The sequence below is a fragment of the Poecile atricapillus genome, chromosome 2 (assembly GCF_030490865.1).
Source record: "Poecile atricapillus isolate bPoeAtr1 chromosome 2, bPoeAtr1.hap1, whole genome shotgun sequence".
Taxonomy (NCBI): Eukaryota; Metazoa; Chordata; class Aves; order Passeriformes; family Paridae; genus Poecile; species Poecile atricapillus.
Genome location: NC_081250.1, coordinates 115523590 through 115541509, shown reverse-complemented (window position 1 = coordinate 115541509; position 17920 = coordinate 115523590). Strand labels below are relative to the sequence as shown.

The following is a 17920-nucleotide window of genomic DNA, read 5'->3' as shown; positions in this document are numbered from 1 at the left end:
TTCAATGACCACAGCATCAAAAGCCTCCCTAATATAAAGGGCCACCCCTCCACCTTTTCTCCCTTTCCTGTCTCTTCTGAAGAACTTGCAGCCATCCAGTGTGGTGCTTCAGCCATGTGAATCATCCCACCACATTTCTGTGATGGTGACTATATCACAGCTTTGCTGTAGCACCATGGCCTCCAGCTCCTCTTGTTTGTTACCCATGCTGTGTGCATTGGTACACATACACCTCAGCTGGGCTGCTGATCTCACCCCTATCTCAGGCTTTCCACCCTTGGGCCTGCTTCCAGACAGCCCATGTGCATCCTCTTCCCCCTTCAAACCTAGTTTAAAGCCCTCTCAATGAGTTATACCAGTTCATGAGCTAAACTCCTGCTGCCCTTAACAGAGATATGGAGCCCATCTGGTTCAAGCAGGCCAGGTGCCGTAAAAGTTGCCCCATGATCAAAGAACCCAAAATCCTGTTGATGACACCAGCCCTTGAGCCACCTGCTGATAATGTGAGCTCTCCTATTCCTTTCACTGTTTTTCTCAGACACTAAAGGGACTGAGGAAAAGACCACCTGTGCCCCTACCCTATCAACCACTTAATCCAATGCCCTTAAGTCCCTTTTAATTGGCCTGACACTCCTCTTTTTATCTCATTGCCACCAGCCTGGAATATCAGTAGCCCTCAAAGGGCTGAGTCAGCCAGTTTTCTTTACAGTATTGAAAGTTTTTCTAACATGCCTGTAAGTACAAACCCTCCCATAGCTGCAATGGCCTACAGTTATCCCCTGGATCATACCTCAGCAGTATTACAACAGCAATCTCATACAGCAGCTACTAATTTTTATTTCAGTGGAGATTGAATTAGTTTGGCTGTTTGATGAAGTATATTGAACCAATTAAAAGGGGAAAAAAAAAAAAAAGCCAACCATAGGAAAGGAGGCCTTCAGTGCTCCCTACTATTCCTTGGAAAGCAAGCAACTCATGCTTTGATTCAGGGTACAAGATCCAAGTTTTGTGAGCTGGAACTCCTTTTCTTCTTCATTTATAGGGTGTACAGCCAGTTTCTGCATATCCCTGATCAACTTCATCTTGAAGTAGGATGACAAGTTCACTGCAGAGTGCATAGCCTAATGGGTGCTCCAGTGTAGTCCTGAGTTTTGGCCAAATCTGTTAGAAAGGCTATGCACAGATCCAAGGGATATGTTAGATTTGTGTTGAAGATTTTGCTTCCTTCTGATGAATTAATAAGACTGTAACTGTGATTTCATTTAACACAAGACATATCTATCTGGTGAGATTTCAGGCTGATGCCTTTGACCTGTATGGATCAGAAGTATGATTTGACACAGGAAACAACTGGAGCTTTTCCTGCCATTAAAATTATTAAAATTGGAGAGTTAAGGTTGTCATAGGCACTGTGTAGTAAGGGATTCCTACTTGTCATCTTGTATTCAGTATTGGATTACTCTTAAAAGTCAATCACATTACTTAGTTCACTATCACAGGCTGACATTATATGCTTCTTTCTGCGTCCTTATAAACTGACATTTTGTTTTTATGCTATCAATTCACTAACTTCAACAAATACTAGTGACCTAGAGAAAGGCTCTTTTCCTCACTAGTCTTTGTCAGAGCTAAACAGCTCACCTTTTGAGGAATTATGTATATTCGGGAGTTTTTTGTTCCTCCAAACGTATGAATGCATATTGCCACATGATTTAAACACTCTGCAAAAATGGCTTTTGTCAGAAAATGTTAAAATATCACTTGTCTGTACTTACCCAAGAATTTGTTTGTCACATCTGTTTGCAACATGTGAATGGTTTATATTAAGTTTTAAAATTACAAACCCAAGTAATTCAGCTGCCCAGTAAGATAATAATTTATCAAGCATTTTAATAAAGCAATCCTATTCTACTAAATCCATTTTTTTTCTTTTTGGCAGTAGAGTTTTAAGTTTTACATGCTGATAATACAGGAATGACTTATTAATATATTGGTAAATACTCAATAACCATTTATTAAAAGCTGTGGGATAATAATAATTACCAGTAATTAATAACATATATTTAAAGCACCTATTGCAGCTCAACAGCAAAGATACCTTTCAATACCATTCATCTCAGCACCTTGCAAGTAAACATCTTCTCATTTTTAGTAACAAAATGTATTGGTCAATGTATAATCCACCAGAAATATTCAACAGGTCCAGCTGGCTTGAGGACAAGAGCAATTCTCTAACCCTAATCTTTACCACCAATCAAAAGGCCAATAAAATTAATTATACTTACAATTACCATGCATGGCTGTTAGCAGTTGTGACAATTTCATGTATCAAACATGCATATACTGAGATACTGTCAAATTTATCACATTAACAATTGCAAATATGCCAGAGGATACACACCATGAGGAAACCTCAGCCAAATCCCCCACTGCATGGGTAGACTTTAGCATGTGTGTTTGACTGATTCTTATGCACATAAAAAAAGAATAGTGAATTATTTTAATATACTTGCTTGGTAGACTTGGTAGACTTGATGGCCTTAATTTGACATGTCTCTGTGATGGTTTTGGCTAGAGCAGTTTTCTTCACAGCGGCTAATTTGGTGCTCAGTTTTGGAGTTCTGTGCTGAACACAGGGTTGATAATGTCGAGATGCTTTTGTTGTTGCTGAGCAGGACTCACAGAGAGCCAAGGCCTCTCTGCTTCTCCTGCTGCTATGAGTGTATGGGTGTGTATGGGAGTGCATGGGAAGCTGTGAGGAGACACAGCCAGGACAGGTGACTCCAACTGACCAAGGAGATATTCCAGACCATGTGGCATCATGTCCAGTATACAATGTGGGGGGAAGAAGGAGGAAGGGGGCCTTTGCAGTGATGGCATTTGTTTTCCTGAATAACCATTACATGATGGGGCCCTGCTCTCCTGGAGATGGCTGAACACCTGCCTGCCCATGGGAAGCCGTGAATTAATTCCTTCTTTTGCTTTGCTGGTGTGCACAGCTTTTGCTTTCCATATTAAACTGTCTTTATCTCACGAGTTTTCTAGTTTTTGTCCTCCCAGTTCTCTCCCTGATCCCACTGGTGGGGAGAGAGCGAACGGCTGCACGGGGCTTGGTTGAGGTCTGGAGTTAAACCACAACAGCCTCTTACGATGTCTCCTAATTTCTCATAAAATGGAGTATATACCAAGTGTACAGAGGTGAATAAACATGCTGGTGAGCTGCCATTTTCAGGCATTCTTGGCTGTGTGGTTACCCTTGCTTTGATATTGTTAGTGATGTTCTTTTAGATTGATCTATTTGTGCATCTTCCCTGTTTCCTATGTTTAATAGATTTTTTTATGATTAAAACAAACGCCAGACATGTGAAGGTTTGTTACTGGAAAGTCAATAATAAAAATATCACTCACAGAACTGTTACCGTGGCTTCTCTAGCTGCAGCAGTTCTTTTGATTTTATTTCTTTTCAGCACAGTCACGTGTGGACAGTTTCATTGCTGTGTTCTTATTATCACTTAGGAAAAGGATCTTCTGGTACAAATTCAAAGTTCATTGCAGAGAAAGGTAAGTTTGGGGCTAGAGACCAGTTACAGTGCATACATCAATCAGGAGAATAAGTTTCTGTTCGACAACAAAATTCAATGTTTTAAAACACTGGGATAAAACTGAGACAAAAAGCCACACAAATACTTAATTTCAAAATGCTGAACAGTTCTCTAAAGGAATCATCAAATCTAGCTGGCAGTGAGTGGAATGCAAGCTATCCTAAATCACTCTGTTCCCCAAGACCCTTGTCACTTACCACATCCACTCTTTACCTGAAGATAACAATGAGGTGTAACATTCCACTACCATGCAAAAGTGTCTAATTTAATAGCTATAAATAGCATCTAATTTAATTAATATAAATTATTAATCACCATTGTCATTTTCATCACTTATAGAATGGTAGCTGGCTGCTCCTTAGGTCAGTTCAGCATAAGAACAAGGAAGTCACATGTTTTCATACTTGCATAAGCACGTGCTTTGGAAACAGGCTCCACCTGTTAACTTGCAGCTTATGACGTTCTGGTTGCAAAACCATTCTCACCAATGTTGTTCACCTTGAAACGTCATCATAATAAACAAGAATCTTCCCTGGTTTGTTTCATAACCAGGAATTCATTGCTGAATCATTTCAGCTTCTCCTCACCATAATCTGCTGCTTTTGCTGTGTAATTACTGATTGCAGCATGGGACACTTGGAGTTAGGTTACCCACCTATTTTGCATTTCTTGGCATCTTGTTTGGAGCCACAGCTCACTGAGGCTTTGAGATCTGCCTTCATCCTCAGTGGGGGTATTTCAGCTTCCCCTTTGCTGGCACCAAAATAGAATATTCAACAGTTAACTGTGCATGGAAACATACCCCTTCCATACAAATCCTTACACTGACAGCATACAGTTTTCCACTGCATTTCTTGCTGAAAATTAAATCAAATTTTGTGAGCTATCATTTTATCTCAGTTCAACCGAAAAACATCTTATGAACCCCATAAACTGTAGTCTGAATGGTGTATATAATACAGACGTGTATATCAGAGCACACTGTGAATTTATTCCATTTTCTTTTTCCTTTTATGACTTGCCAATAAACAAGACCTCTAATGTAACTCATTTGAAATGCAAAGTACACCAAATAAGTAGCGTTCTCTTCATTGCCTTTTTACATAAACAGTGTGTGGAAGACTTCATGGTGATTGAGATGAGCTGGTGTCACAGGAGAAGCACATTCTTACGGACCTAAGTATGTGTGTGGCTTTTTATTCAAAAATATTTATGGTACAGTGGTGTGGGACTGTAGTTTTAGAGTTGGATAACGCATGTATGGGAAACTGAGGACTCACAAAAGTAATTTTAAAGGTGTGAAATGATAATCAGGGGATTCACTGATTTAGGGGACACGCTTACAATCATCATCTACCGTTTTGCTCCCAGCCCGGCAAGCTGGACAACTGTAATTTACTATATGAATTAGGAAGTGTTTAACTTTGTAGCTCCAGCGAAGCAGCAGCAGAGGGAGGAGAGAGCACTTGCTGTCAGAGCCCTGGGCCGGCTGGGATGGAGCTGCCAGGCGGGATGGAGCCGGCGGTGCTACCCCGCTGGCCGGGCCGGCCGGGCACGGGAGGGCCCCCGACGTGGCAGCAGCAGCAGCAGCAGCAGCAGCAGGAGCAGCAGGAGCAGCAGCAGCAGGAGCAGCAGGAGCAGCAGCAGCAGGAGCAGCGGGATGTCCCAGCGTGGCAGAGGGAGCTGCCGCCCTACAGGTGCCCTCGGGAAGCCAGCCAGGCTTGGCACCCTGTGCCGCAGCGCCATCCCGCACCCGCCCAGCCGGGAAGCGCCGCCTGCCCGGGCCCGCACCCCGCACCGCCCCGGGCCGCCCCCACACGGAGCCGGGCCCGGGGCGGGCTGGGCAGGGCCGGGCCAGCCTGGGCCAGGCGGGCAGGAGTGCGGGACACTCGGGAGCCGGCGGTGAGTGCGGGGGGACCGGGCGCAGGGAGAGCGAAGATGGGACTGCTGGGGCCGAGGGGCCGCAGCCAAGGGGGGACGGGACGGGACGGGACCGGGACGGGACGGGACGGGACGGGACGGGACGGGAAGGGACGGGACCGGGACCGGGACCGGGACCGGGACCGGGACCGGGACCGGGACCGTGACCGTTCAGTCCGATCCGATCCGCCGGGACGGCGCGGGAGCTTCTTCTGCTGAGCCTTCTCCTGTACCGTCCCAAACACTGTAAGGGGAGTGGTGCTGCCTAATGCAGAATGAAAACCAAGGCTCGTAAGTTTTCACAGGCTTTTCCCTGTGTCGGGTCAGTTGCTGGCGAATGGGAATGCGTGGTGCGATTTCGGCCGCACGGCTCTGGATAACACACACGGTGTGGGAGCGTTCCCATTGCCCGTCTGCCCAAACAGGTCGCGTTCCCTGCTAAGGAGGACACCTTCCTTCCTGAGGTTAGTATCGCACCAGTGTGTTCAGTACTTTTTTTGTTCAGCTAGCATCAGCTGGCTGTGAAAACAAAGTGCTCTACCTGCCTAAAATGTATGTTACTAAAATGTTTTTAAAAACAGAGATGGAAGCTGAGGAACTTGGGATGAAACAAGTTCGTAGGATCTAGAGGAAGACATTTGCTTTAGTCCCACTAGTAAGGCAGCTTCCACAAAACAAATCTTTAATAATTAATTTAATAATTTAATAATTAATTAATAATTTAATATTTTGTACCTGCACAGAACACTGCAAAAGAACTTGCTGTTTGAAGGTCAACCTCTTCTCTCCTTCAGTCAATATCCCACTACTGTAACGTGTTGTGTTTCTGGGTTTGCATAACAGAAGAGTGGTGCTTGGACCCGAGAAACCATGTTCAGCTTCAGATGCATCCGGAAGTTACTACAGTATGTGAAATTTTATTTTTTTTTACTTATGGAGAACATGTTCTCTGTATTTCCTCTACGCAAAAAATGTTTTGCTGGTGAAATAGTACTTATTACTGGCTCTGCAAATGGAATTGGAAAGCGGGTTGCCTTAAAATTGGCTCCCTTGGGAGTAACCTTGGTTCTTTGGGACATCGATGATGAAGGCAACAAAGAAACAAGCAGATTAGCTCAACAAAATGGAGCCAACAGGGTGTTCACCTACCACTGTGACTGCAGCAGTAGGGAGGATGTCTATGAACAGGCAGACAAGGTAAGATGTGTATTTTTCCTTCTTTTTGATAGAATATCCTATTGAATTTATTTGTTTTCTAGAAATCTCACTATTCCCTGGAGGGAAGTAATCATGTAGAACAATGTCTTTCTCCTTTTGAATAGTTTCTAGATGGAATTTAAACTATGGTTGCAACAAAGTGACTGGTTTTTATCAAGTCAGTTGAGATTTATCCATTTCTACTCTTCATTGTGAGATGGGAGTGTTTAGATTATAAGAATGGTAAAACGTGCAGCAGAGATTATCTCCATATATTAACCTATTTAGGCTTTATAATTTCTTTAAGATATCAATAAATTATTTAAAAATAAAAGAACAATCAGTGGATATTATAAAAGGAGGATTCTTTCCTTTGCCTATTTGTTTAGGAAACTGTAGTTCTCTAAGGGTGATGCAGGATGTAATGTTTCCAGACATGTCATTAGGATGTGGCTGGTCTCCAGTCAAAATGATGATTCAGCTTCAGTTCCTTTTTTGATTAATACAGGTGGAAAATAAGGTAAAGGAGAGCTCCATTTTTAATGGAATTCTTCTGCTGTGCTGACTCACTTTGTAAACCATTACATTATTACTATTATTATTATTATTATTATTATTATTATTATCAGAGTTCAGAAATTGGACACTGAATTAATATAATTAATTTTTACTTTTCCTTAAGCTGTCTGAAAATGCTTCCCAGTGTAACTTCACTTATAATCCAGTTATCCACTACAACTTCATCCAGCTGTAAACTTCTATTAAATTCTCAGATTCTCAATGTATGTGCTTACATACATGACTCTCATGTCACATCTTTGACAGTCTGTGTCTGAAGGGATAATCAGAGAAATTAGCTAAATTATTTTATGACGTGAGTGTTGATAGATTGTTTCAGAATAGACTTGAAATATGACATTGATTTTCAATGAGTTCTGGGTGGAAAGGTGGGGACATGGGTGGGCTTGCCTCTTTGTTTTGTGGTTGTTGTTTTTTATTTTAACCAAATCAGATTAAGTCTTTCTGAGCAAGGTTATGAAAGTTTGAAACACCTTTTTTCCTCAAGAAATGTTCTTGAGGAAAAGTACTTCTAAAAGGTAAGTTGGAGTCAGCGTCTGTAAGTATCTGGAGCTGCAATTCTCATGCTTGCAAATCAGCAAGGGTTTCTTTTACCCATACTTGTAAGTAGTACATGGGCCACAGCTCAATCACACTGTAGAGAAAAAAAAAAAAGAGAACATTTTGAAATTATTTGTTTGCTCTTATTTCAGCAGAGTCTCAAAAGGTTTGTTTTGTGCCCCCAGTAATTTTTGATCTCCAAACACATTAACCAAATCAGCCACAGGACTTCAGCCTGTGGAATTTGCTGTGCACAAATCTGCAAACACTATTCTGAAGTGCACAGACTGACCTGCCAACAGCACTTTAAAGAGCAGTTCAAAATTTTAAAATTGCTGTTAAGGTGTCAAATTAATGTTAACAACATATTCACAGATATTTGCATGTATTGTTCGGTCCTGACAGAGACAGAAATTTTCTTAGATGAAGAAGAGTTTTTCAACTCTGGGCCTCCTCTACTCTTAGAAATACCTGAAAATTTCTGATTGGCAATATGAAAAGTCTTGAGGTTGGTCACAGAAGAGAAAACAATTGCAAGAAAGTTAAATTAAATTGTTTTATTCGGTATACTCACTGCCAAAAAAGCATAAGTATTTTCCCATAATGTAAGTTTTGTTTTTAGGAAACAAAAGAGTCCATTGAAGTCTCAAAAGAAGAGTTTTAGAGCAAACTGGTAAAATTAACAACAACTAATTTTCAGGACCAAGTAGTGTCCACCTGGGAATTCTGAAGGACATGGATCTGGTGGGCTAGAAATGCAGAATGTGTGTTTTGCTATAACAGATGATCAAGGAACAAAGCATAGTAAATATTCCAGTCTTAAAGGGCACTTGAGAGGACACAAACACACTATGAACCTGTCTTACAGAAAACTAGTATAAATTATATTCACAGAAGAATTAGCAAACACCTAAAAAATACATAATGTAGAATAATCAGCTTGATTTTTTTCTAAATAGAAGCCAAGCTTCACACATATTTTGTAGTAGTGAGTAAACAGGACAACTGATGCCATGGAAAATAAAATGCTGCTGTTGGTGAAGATATGGTGTCATGTTAAGAAGAGGATCATCATATGGACTGACACAACAGTTAAAAGAGTAGGGAAAGAAAGTACAGATGTGTTCCTCAAAGGAAGAATTGAGCATTCCTGCCATACTGAACAGTGTCTAGATTTGCATTCATTTATGCAGGTGGAAAAGTGCAAGTATCTGAGCCCTGCTTGTCAATGAGAAGGCCTAAGCCTGACACAGCTGGAGAACTATCAAACAAATCTTCACTGTATGCTAAGGTTCCCTGAGAGAGCCAAAGGAAGGTCAGATATTGAGGCACCAGATCCAATCACCTGTTTCCAAATTGCCAGACAGCAGCACATGAGGGATTTTAATGTTTTTGTAGTCATAATATAATTTTTGAGACTCCAGATAATCATCCACCTTTAGCAGAAAAATCTGAGAGACTGATTCTTCATACTATAAGTAAATCTTGGCCATCTGCTTTGATATAAATCAAATCATGGCACAAAATCTTTTGAAAACAAGCCCAAATGGAGCTAATGATGATTTTATCTATCTATTTTATGGTAGATGCTATTGTGCTCAGAGGATTTGTATTCCCCATTTATCTGAGCTGGATTCTTTCCAGTTCAGTAGAAGTTATATGGAAAAGGGGTTGAGCAGGCTTAGCAGAGGAATGCAGGTTCTCACAGTACCAAAAATTTGGGACTGGAAATGTTCTGATTGCAGTTAAAGTGTGCTCATGGTGCACACTAAAGCTGCATAATGTTTACCTTTGGTTTTTGTGGAAGTCGAAAGTATTCTGGAGTTCAGGGAGCAATTACAAAAACCTGGGGAGGAGGGCAGGAGGGAGAATCACTGGGATATATTAAAGACGATGATATAGATATCTTATACCCCTCAAAAGATTGCAAATTGCAGCATGTGAAAAGTTGAGTATGTGGGAGACCTTAGAGGCCAGTTCCTTTTTTCATTGCTTTCCACCATGAGACAAGGCCTGGGGGGCTTAGATGGACCTTTGATCTGATGCAATACAACAGTTCTTGCTTACTTATGTTTTCATAAATATTGATTATTGCAAATATTACTAAACATTTTCATAAATGAAGCACAAGAGGCAAGGATACCTTCTAAAGCTTTCTGTTTCTCTCTTTTTTTTTTTTTCTTTAATTCAGGTTAGAAAAGAAGTTGGGGATGTTACTATTCTAATCAACAATGTTGGCATAATGATTGGGAAAAAGTTCTGTGAGCTTACGGATGAAGATTTTGAAAAGACCCTCAGAATCAACTTCTTTTCTCAAGTCTGGGTAAAGTTTTTGTGGGTTTTTTTACTCCTGAGTGACCAAAAGGTACAGACAAGTATTTCGGTGTGAAAACCACAATGGTGGCATTTACCTTAAAAACCCAGCTTGGAATAGGGATGTGAAGGACCTGGACTGGGAGAATATATGTTTTCATTATCATCCTGTGATTGGAGACAGTCTCCCCAGTATGTCTCAATAGTGTTAACATGAAACTGCCTGGGCACTCTGGTAAATTGAAGTTTGTGCAGCTGTATCAGGAAATCTGCCCTCCCTGTAACAGCTGTGGTTGAAGGGAGTGCTGATATGATGGCATGTGACTTCCCTGCTCCTGATGTTTCCTGGCATCTGAAGCCTTTGCCTAAGAGATTTGAAGTATTCAGGGAGACACAACCATGGTTAACTGGAAGACTAAGAAGTGTTACATTTAGAGTTGGACTCAATGATTTTAAAGGTCTCTTCCAGCCTAAATGATTGCGTGATTTTATGCTGCACATGTTGGTCTTCAGGCTGTGCTTTCATTCCTGGTCACCATCTGATTGAAGTACATAGAAAACTAATCTAGCTAGTAAGAATTTATTTTGCTTTTTTTTCTACCTCTGAAGGAATGTGCAGTTATTTGAGGTCTCAGTAGATTTAGTAGGGGTTATTTTTGTGAGAGAGTGTTACTATTGCTTCCTCTTTGCACTTTTTGTTTATATGCCTGAGTGAACAGCCTGCATCGGGGAAAAATAGAGCACTGCAACTCCTTTGTTAAAAGGCAGTTCTCAATGGAAAATCACTGAAGAATAGAAGTTCTCATAGTATTCCCTAGCCACACTACAGCATTCTTCCACACACTTGAGGAAAACAGACTGGGAGAGGTGTTCCCCCTGACAGGTCTGAAGAAACCCAGGGCAGGAGGATAGTGATGCACTAGGCACTCACATCTGGAGTGTAATAGGATTCCTCAGCTACTGAAAAAGAATTTTTACTGTTCTTGTCTCTTTTTCTTATCTCCCCCTTTGTAAAACACTAGTATTCTTCCCAGTTAGTATAACCCACAGTGGGGTCCTGGAGTGCTGGAATTGTCAGGCAGTTTGGCTTGTAACAAAAAGGGCCCACAGACAGCTGAACTCTCTTTAATGTGTTGACTTCTAGCTCCCTCTTGTGTACCAAACCTTTGGCAATAGACAAATTGTGAGGAACCAGGAAAGAAAAAAAAAATACAAACTTTGCTGTTTTTAATAACATGGTTTTAATGCTGTTAGATCTTCAGACAAAGGATTCTGTCTGAATGATCCTTCTTCATTCAAGGAAATATTGTCTCTCATTTAAAAATTGTGACAGAGATTAAATATCATTTGGGCTTCTTGTATGTTGAAGAACGATAAAGCAAGTCAGGTTGTATTGCCAAATTTTGGAATGAAACAATTTTGTTATGCTATTTATAAAGAGGATTTTTAAATAAATATATTTCTATCCTTTTAGACTTGCAAGGCCTTTCTTCCAGCCATGGTGGCCTGTAACCGTGGGCATCTGGTTAGCACATCCAGTGCAGCTGGATTAATGGGATTCTACAGGTTGTCAGGTAATTATTGTCAACTGCCATTACAAATCAGATCTACCCATTAACCACTTTTCTTGGACACCTCAAAAATGCTTGGCTTCAGCAGCCTGTACTGACAAGAACCCAAAGGTGACAGTGTGCCAGAGGGTGACAGTGTCCCTGAGAGGCACAGGGAGCTCCCTGCAGATTTTACTGTCTGGTTACAGACTCTCTTTTCTCTACATCAGAAGGACAATTCAGCTCATACACGTGCAGTGGGAGGGAGCCCTGTATACAGGTTGTCAAATGCTTTCTCATGACAGCTTTTTCTGCTTCCTGAGACACACAAGGGTTATAACTGGAGCTACACATTCAGTTGGAATATAGTTTTTCAAGTGCAGAAGGTATTTTGGCAGAATTTTTAATAAAATCGAATGAAGTGTGATTTAAGCTATTTAAAGCTCAGTATTCTCAGCTGTTTCCCTCAGAAGAGCAATCTGCTTGTCTAGCCTATTTCATCAGTCTGGGTCTGCTGCCCTGTCTCTCCTCAAGCCTCTCTTACATGTTGATTGTATCTCTGAGGTCACCTGTGAGAACTTGAACTTCAGTGTAATAAGGATTTCCTGTTTCTTCTGCTGATTGATGGTGTTACAGTAGTGTTTATTTGACACCTGTTACCTGGGGTTACCTTGATATATTATCAATATTTGGTATTGATAAGTCACATTCAGCCTTCATTATATACTGTAAGGCTTATGGGAGTGGGCCTTCCCAATCCATGCTTTATAACCTCTTACACCCTAGATATATATTTTTAGGCTGCATGGTTCCATCATTCACTAAGAGTGAACTCCTGAAGAGTAGCAAACTACTTCTGATGCCTATTGTCTTTGGAGTGTTTTAGCAAAATTTGGTTTCATTGTATCTAACAACTATTTTCACACACATTCGAAAAAGTTTTAGGAAATTACATGTAAGGCACTGTATTAAATTAGCTTCTAACAACTGGAAAACTGTAGAATAATTTGTGTGGGAAGCAATCTCTGAAGGTCCCTTGCTCCATATCCCCAGATTAAAACAGGCCCAGTTTTGATTATCTCCAAGGATGGTGTTCCATACATTCATCAGACAATAATTGTATCTGGAAATGTACAGAAAATGCTGAATAAGCTCATTTGCCTATATAGTGCACAGAAAAAAATAACCTCCTCTGAAAAGGATTCATTTTCTCCTTAGGCAACTGTGCATCATTCACGGGAAGAGCCATTAATCTCCAGAGTTAGGATCACCAATATGCTTTAAATACTAATTACAAGACTGCCAATGATAGAACTAAAAAATATTGTGGTTTAAATTGTATTACAAAGAATTCAGTTTTGTACATAGATTTTACTGTGCTTTTAAAATTTTGGATATTTTTTTTTTCTCCACTTTCTAGATTATTGTGCAAGTAAGAGTGCAGTCATTGGAATGATGGAAGCCATAAATTCAGAACTGTATCATGGAGGAAAACGTGGCATTAAAACCACAATCATTTGTCCTTATTTTATTAGTACTAAGTTAAGCAAAGGCTTCAAAAGCGCGTAAGTAAAGCTTAGATTTGTACTATTCCATATATAAAAAATAATTGCCACTCACCTGGTATATCATATTCAGTTTTTTGTTGATTGATCTGATTTTCAATTCAGTGTTTTTGCCCTATTGGCACAGAGAAGAGTCTTTTGACATAAAGAAATCCAAGTCTTGCATACAGTCAATAACAAGAACTGTGTAATAACCTCACAGTCAAGGAACAGTTGGGGATACTCAGCAGTATTTAAGGGTTAAGGGAACCTTATTTGTCAGGAGAGTGCTGATGTTCTCCACCCCAAGTAATTTTGACAGTATAATTACAGTTATGGCTGTCAGGATACCCATGACCTGTGCCCCACTGTCTGTCCTGTAATTAACTGTGCCCCACTGTCTGTACTGTAATTAACTGTGCCCCACTGTCTGTACTGGCAGGTGCTGTACCTCTGAGTGAGAACAGCTGTGGTGATGGTATCTGCTGGGTGGCCCTGGGGCTGCAGTGATGGGAGAGGCTGCAAGCACTGAATGAGCCATTGCAGGAGCGCAGTCCCAGTGATCTTGGGTTTTTCAGTGCTCTGCTCCTGCTTGCACCATTCATCACTGTGCAGCAGTGCATGTATGCAGAGCAGAGCCCTTCTCCTGGCTGGTGACAAACCTGGTCCTGGTCTATTTAGCTGTCACCTCAGCATTTACAGCAGAAAAGGACTGCTGGAGAGCAATGATGCATAGAACAGCACACAGTATGGCTAAGCTTGGAAGTTTCCAAAGCTGCCATCAGTGTGGGCATCAACTTCATTGTGGTCAGCTTACAAAAAAGTCATTCAATTCACAACATCATCAAAGTGTTTTCAATTCATTTTGATGATAGCTGGAACTAAAAGATTTGGAGATTCCTCTTCAAGACTACTTGAAGGGAAGGGAGAAAATGCATAAATTATCTCATTATGTATGTGTGTGTATTTATCTCAAAAGTAAAGTTTTATAATTCCATAACCCTTTTTTTCTTATTTTACAGAAAACCCTGTTTTCTTCCTGTTTATGATCCAGAGTATGCAGCCAGCAGGATTGTGAATGCAATTAAAAAGGAAAAATTTTACCTGATCATGCCTCCAGCTGTATACTTACTTGGTCTCAGAATGTAAGCATGTGATTTGTCTTTTAGCATTACCTTCTTTCCTTTGCCATATGTAAAAGCAGCAGGAAAGTTTAGTTGAAATAGTCCTTAAGTTAATATTCCTGCAGTAAATCCAGTTATATGTATCAAATTTTAAAGAAACATTGGGTTTGGTTTTTTAATAATCTAGATGAAAAACTAGGTGGACTAGATGAAAAACTCTGGCCTCTTCTGTCTCTAAGAAATATTTTAAGATGCAGTTGGGTATAGAAAGTTCAAAAATTTTCCTGAGATGGTACACTGGGAGCAATGCCTGGTCTAGCACTGTCTGCGACATTCCAGTCCCTGCCACCACTGCAGACTGGGATTTTGCAAAATGTCTTGGTCTGTCATTTGTTTTCCTGATTTATAACACTGAAGTGCCAAATGTGTTACTGCCAGATATTAAAAGTATTGAGCACATATAATGTTTTTTTTCATATCTTTATTTATAGAGTACCTTTTTCTAAAAAACAAGAAAAATAGACTAATTCAATGTTTGTCTCATCAGTTTCATTCCTAGAAAAATAGCGTTATTCCTCGAGTCTTACGTTAAGTTCCCTGAGAGCATGGAAGAAGCCTTCGGTCAGAAAAAAAAGGATTGAAACAAAAAGTATTCTGAAGACCTCAAGTGCCATCTAATTGAACATTTTCAGTAAAAAATCATTTTAAATCATATTCATTCCTTGACAAATAAATTACTTCTTTTATGCTATTTTACATTGGTTGGCATGCCATTGAATTCTTCATAACTGTCTTTTAAGTCTTTATTGGCAATTTTTTGAGAAACTTTTTAAAAATCACTAAAATTTAATATTAATTAGGTATTATATTGAGTGACCAAGTAACAACTTTGCATGGACTGTACTGTTTTCAGACTGAAACTTCAGTGAGGTATCCTGTTAGTGTGGAACACAATTCTGTTGTAAAGCATGGGATAATGAAGACAGGAGGAATACCTCATGTATTTTTGGAAATTACAATGAAATTCTCTTTGTATTTGAAGAGAAGTCACACACATGTTCTTCAACTGTCTTCAAATGAAATTACAACCTAAATGTCCTAAAGAACAAAAAATGACCCCAATAGCAGAAGTTTGAAGATTAGTTACACAAAATATATGCTAGTACTTAATTGATAAAAATCAATCCTCATGTAAATTTTCAGAAAATACTAAAATAAAATGCTCATAATTGGCTTAATTTAAAAACAAATCAACTACACAGAAAAATAGTGAATCTACAAAGCCTAGTTTATAAAACCCTAAGGAATTACAGAGAACATTTAACAGTCATCTACTGACCACGTTTGCCATCATAATTCAATTGTACTTAACTAAACCCATACTTACAAGCTCCCAGATATAGATAGTTATGAGAGTACACACGACTGAAAACCCTGTTTCCAAATTATGCATTCAATAAATTATTTCATGCACCAGTAGATATTACAGGGAAACTTTTCTCTGAGAGAAGGAAAAAGCTATCTGAAGTTTGGCTCTTTGGAAAGTAAGGTTTATTGATTTACATTGTTTAAAACTCTCTGGGTGATGAGTAATCAAATATTATTTTCTTCTTATTAATAAGACAGCAAAGTCTAAATTTCTTCCTGCAAATACCAATCATCTTCTCAATTGCAGGCAAATATGCTGAGTATTGGGACTCCCTTGTTCTGCATGAATGTTACAATTTGGCTCTAGATCTATGATCATTTTTAAATATGATTACAAGAGTCAATGTAAATTGACATGACATTATGTTTGTTACTATATTGTGGGCCTGAACATCTTAATCCATAATTGCTGGTGCTGCAGAGCTTAAGAACACGCTCATGAAGTGAGATAAATGTATTTAAGAATGATTTGTGAAACGAGACTCACACTTGAAGTAGTGTCACATGCTAGTGATATTAATATATGGTGGACTGTCCCTCATTTAAATGTTAAAGGTTTCAGGATGAAATATTTGCAGGCAAGGAACTCAGTGTAACGGTTCACTTTTCAGGATGCCTTTCTTGTTTTCACTTTTTTTAACTAAAATATATCAACCTTACCACATACATCTGCAGTTGTAAGTTCACCGACCATATAGGCAGGACATGCTTAGGTTAAGAACAGTGTAAAGGAAATAATACCCTATTTTCTAAACTATATTTCACCAGTTTTGCACAACCACCCTGCAAAACCTTATTCTGTATTGCTGCAACCTCAGCCAAGGGTGCTTTTGGCTCCATGTTCTTTTCAGGCTAATCTGCTTGTCTCAAGAAGGAATTTGTAAAGCTTATACTTTCTAAGTCTCACAGTGATCTACTAGATCTTCTTATCAATCCTAAAAATCAGGATTACTGATAACTCACTCTTTTCCATGAAAATACCAGGAAAATAGCTTCAGGGTTTGGGGCTGGTTGTTCCTGGTGGTGTTTGGCGGGGATTAGTTTCTCTGTCTTGTACAGAAATGTGATAGATCCAGTAATACAATTCTAAAACTGTAAGCCAAAGCCTTCCTATTAAAGCTCAGAAGATGCATTTGGATGTTCCCGTTTTTTAATAGAAAATTATCTTCATATTTTGAAATGTAGTGTGCCACTTAAGAAGTACCTCAGAGTTATCAACAACTCCTGAGAATCGTGTCCCATCTTTCTTTGAGGCTTTCATCTTATTTGTAATTCCTCCATGACAAAAACATTTTTACAGGAGAAATTCTGTTAATACAGAAGCTGCAAATGTGACTGGAATACAGTTTATCTTAATTTTTTCTCTTTTTTTCTCACTCCTTGTTCTCTGCAAAACTGATGAAGAAAGGCCTGTGTTGCTGTACCAATAGTGAGATAACCTATGATGTCAGTTTCTTGCTCTTCCTTTATGCCCACTGGTACAGGATAGCTCTTCAGAGCACATTTTTCATATAAAGGAAGTTGTAGTACTGAGTATCTTATGAAGAACATTAATCATATTCAAATTATAAGCATTTTGAGAAAGAAACATTTGAATTATTCTGGGTCACTTTATAATAAGGCAATGATATGTAACTTTGACTTCTCATTAATTTAATTTTTCTACATTACTTAGTACCTCTTTTACTTCAGAGTTCAATGTTTCCATCCAAACTCACTATGTGTTCCCTATAAGTCATTATTAGAGTTTTTCATAGATGCTCAAGTTCTTCATTTACATAACTAAGCATGTAAAAAAATCCCAGAGACACTGAGATGCAACTTGCAGCAAATCATAGCAACAACTGGACTTTCCCAGAAATTGATAGCCTTTTCTGCTTTATCACCTGAACTGGCATTGCTCCATTAAATTTGAAAACAGTCCCATTAAAATCTCTGTCTTTCTAATAGCCTGATCACCCTCTATTATTTTAGAAGGATGGTTATTATAGAAGACACTCTAAGAATACTCAAAGCTAATTTGAGGCTAGTTTCATACATTAAAATGAAAAATGTATTTCCAAATCCTGCAATATTTGAAGTCTTTTTCATTAGTAACTTGTATTTTCTCAGCCTGTCTCTGG

At 39.4% G+C, this 17920-nt stretch overlaps 1 protein-coding gene across 2 annotated transcripts; it reads left to right on the top strand.

Annotated features, from left to right (window-relative positions):
- Nucleotides 1-5347: 5347 nt before the first annotated feature.
- Nucleotides 5348-16915, top strand: LOC131575981 (epidermal retinol dehydrogenase 2-like). Of its 2 annotated transcripts, none has more exons than XM_058832163.1 (7): nucleotides 5348-5504; nucleotides 6266-6719; nucleotides 10030-10161; nucleotides 11626-11725; nucleotides 13122-13266; nucleotides 14268-14390; nucleotides 14917-16915. In XM_058832163.1, exons 2-7 carry the CDS (start codon nucleotides 6393-6395, stop codon nucleotides 15008-15010), a joined length of 921 nt encoding a protein of 306 aa, XP_058688146.1. In that variant the 5' UTR covers nucleotides 5348-5504; nucleotides 6266-6392; the 3' UTR covers nucleotides 15011-16915. The 2 variants fall into 2 exon arrangements, with proteins under 2 accessions (XP_058688146.1, XP_058688147.1); XM_058832164.1 differs by lacking the exon at nucleotides 5348-5504 and adding an exon at nucleotides 5855-5986.
- The last annotated feature ends 1005 nt before the right edge of the window (nucleotides 16916-17920 follow it).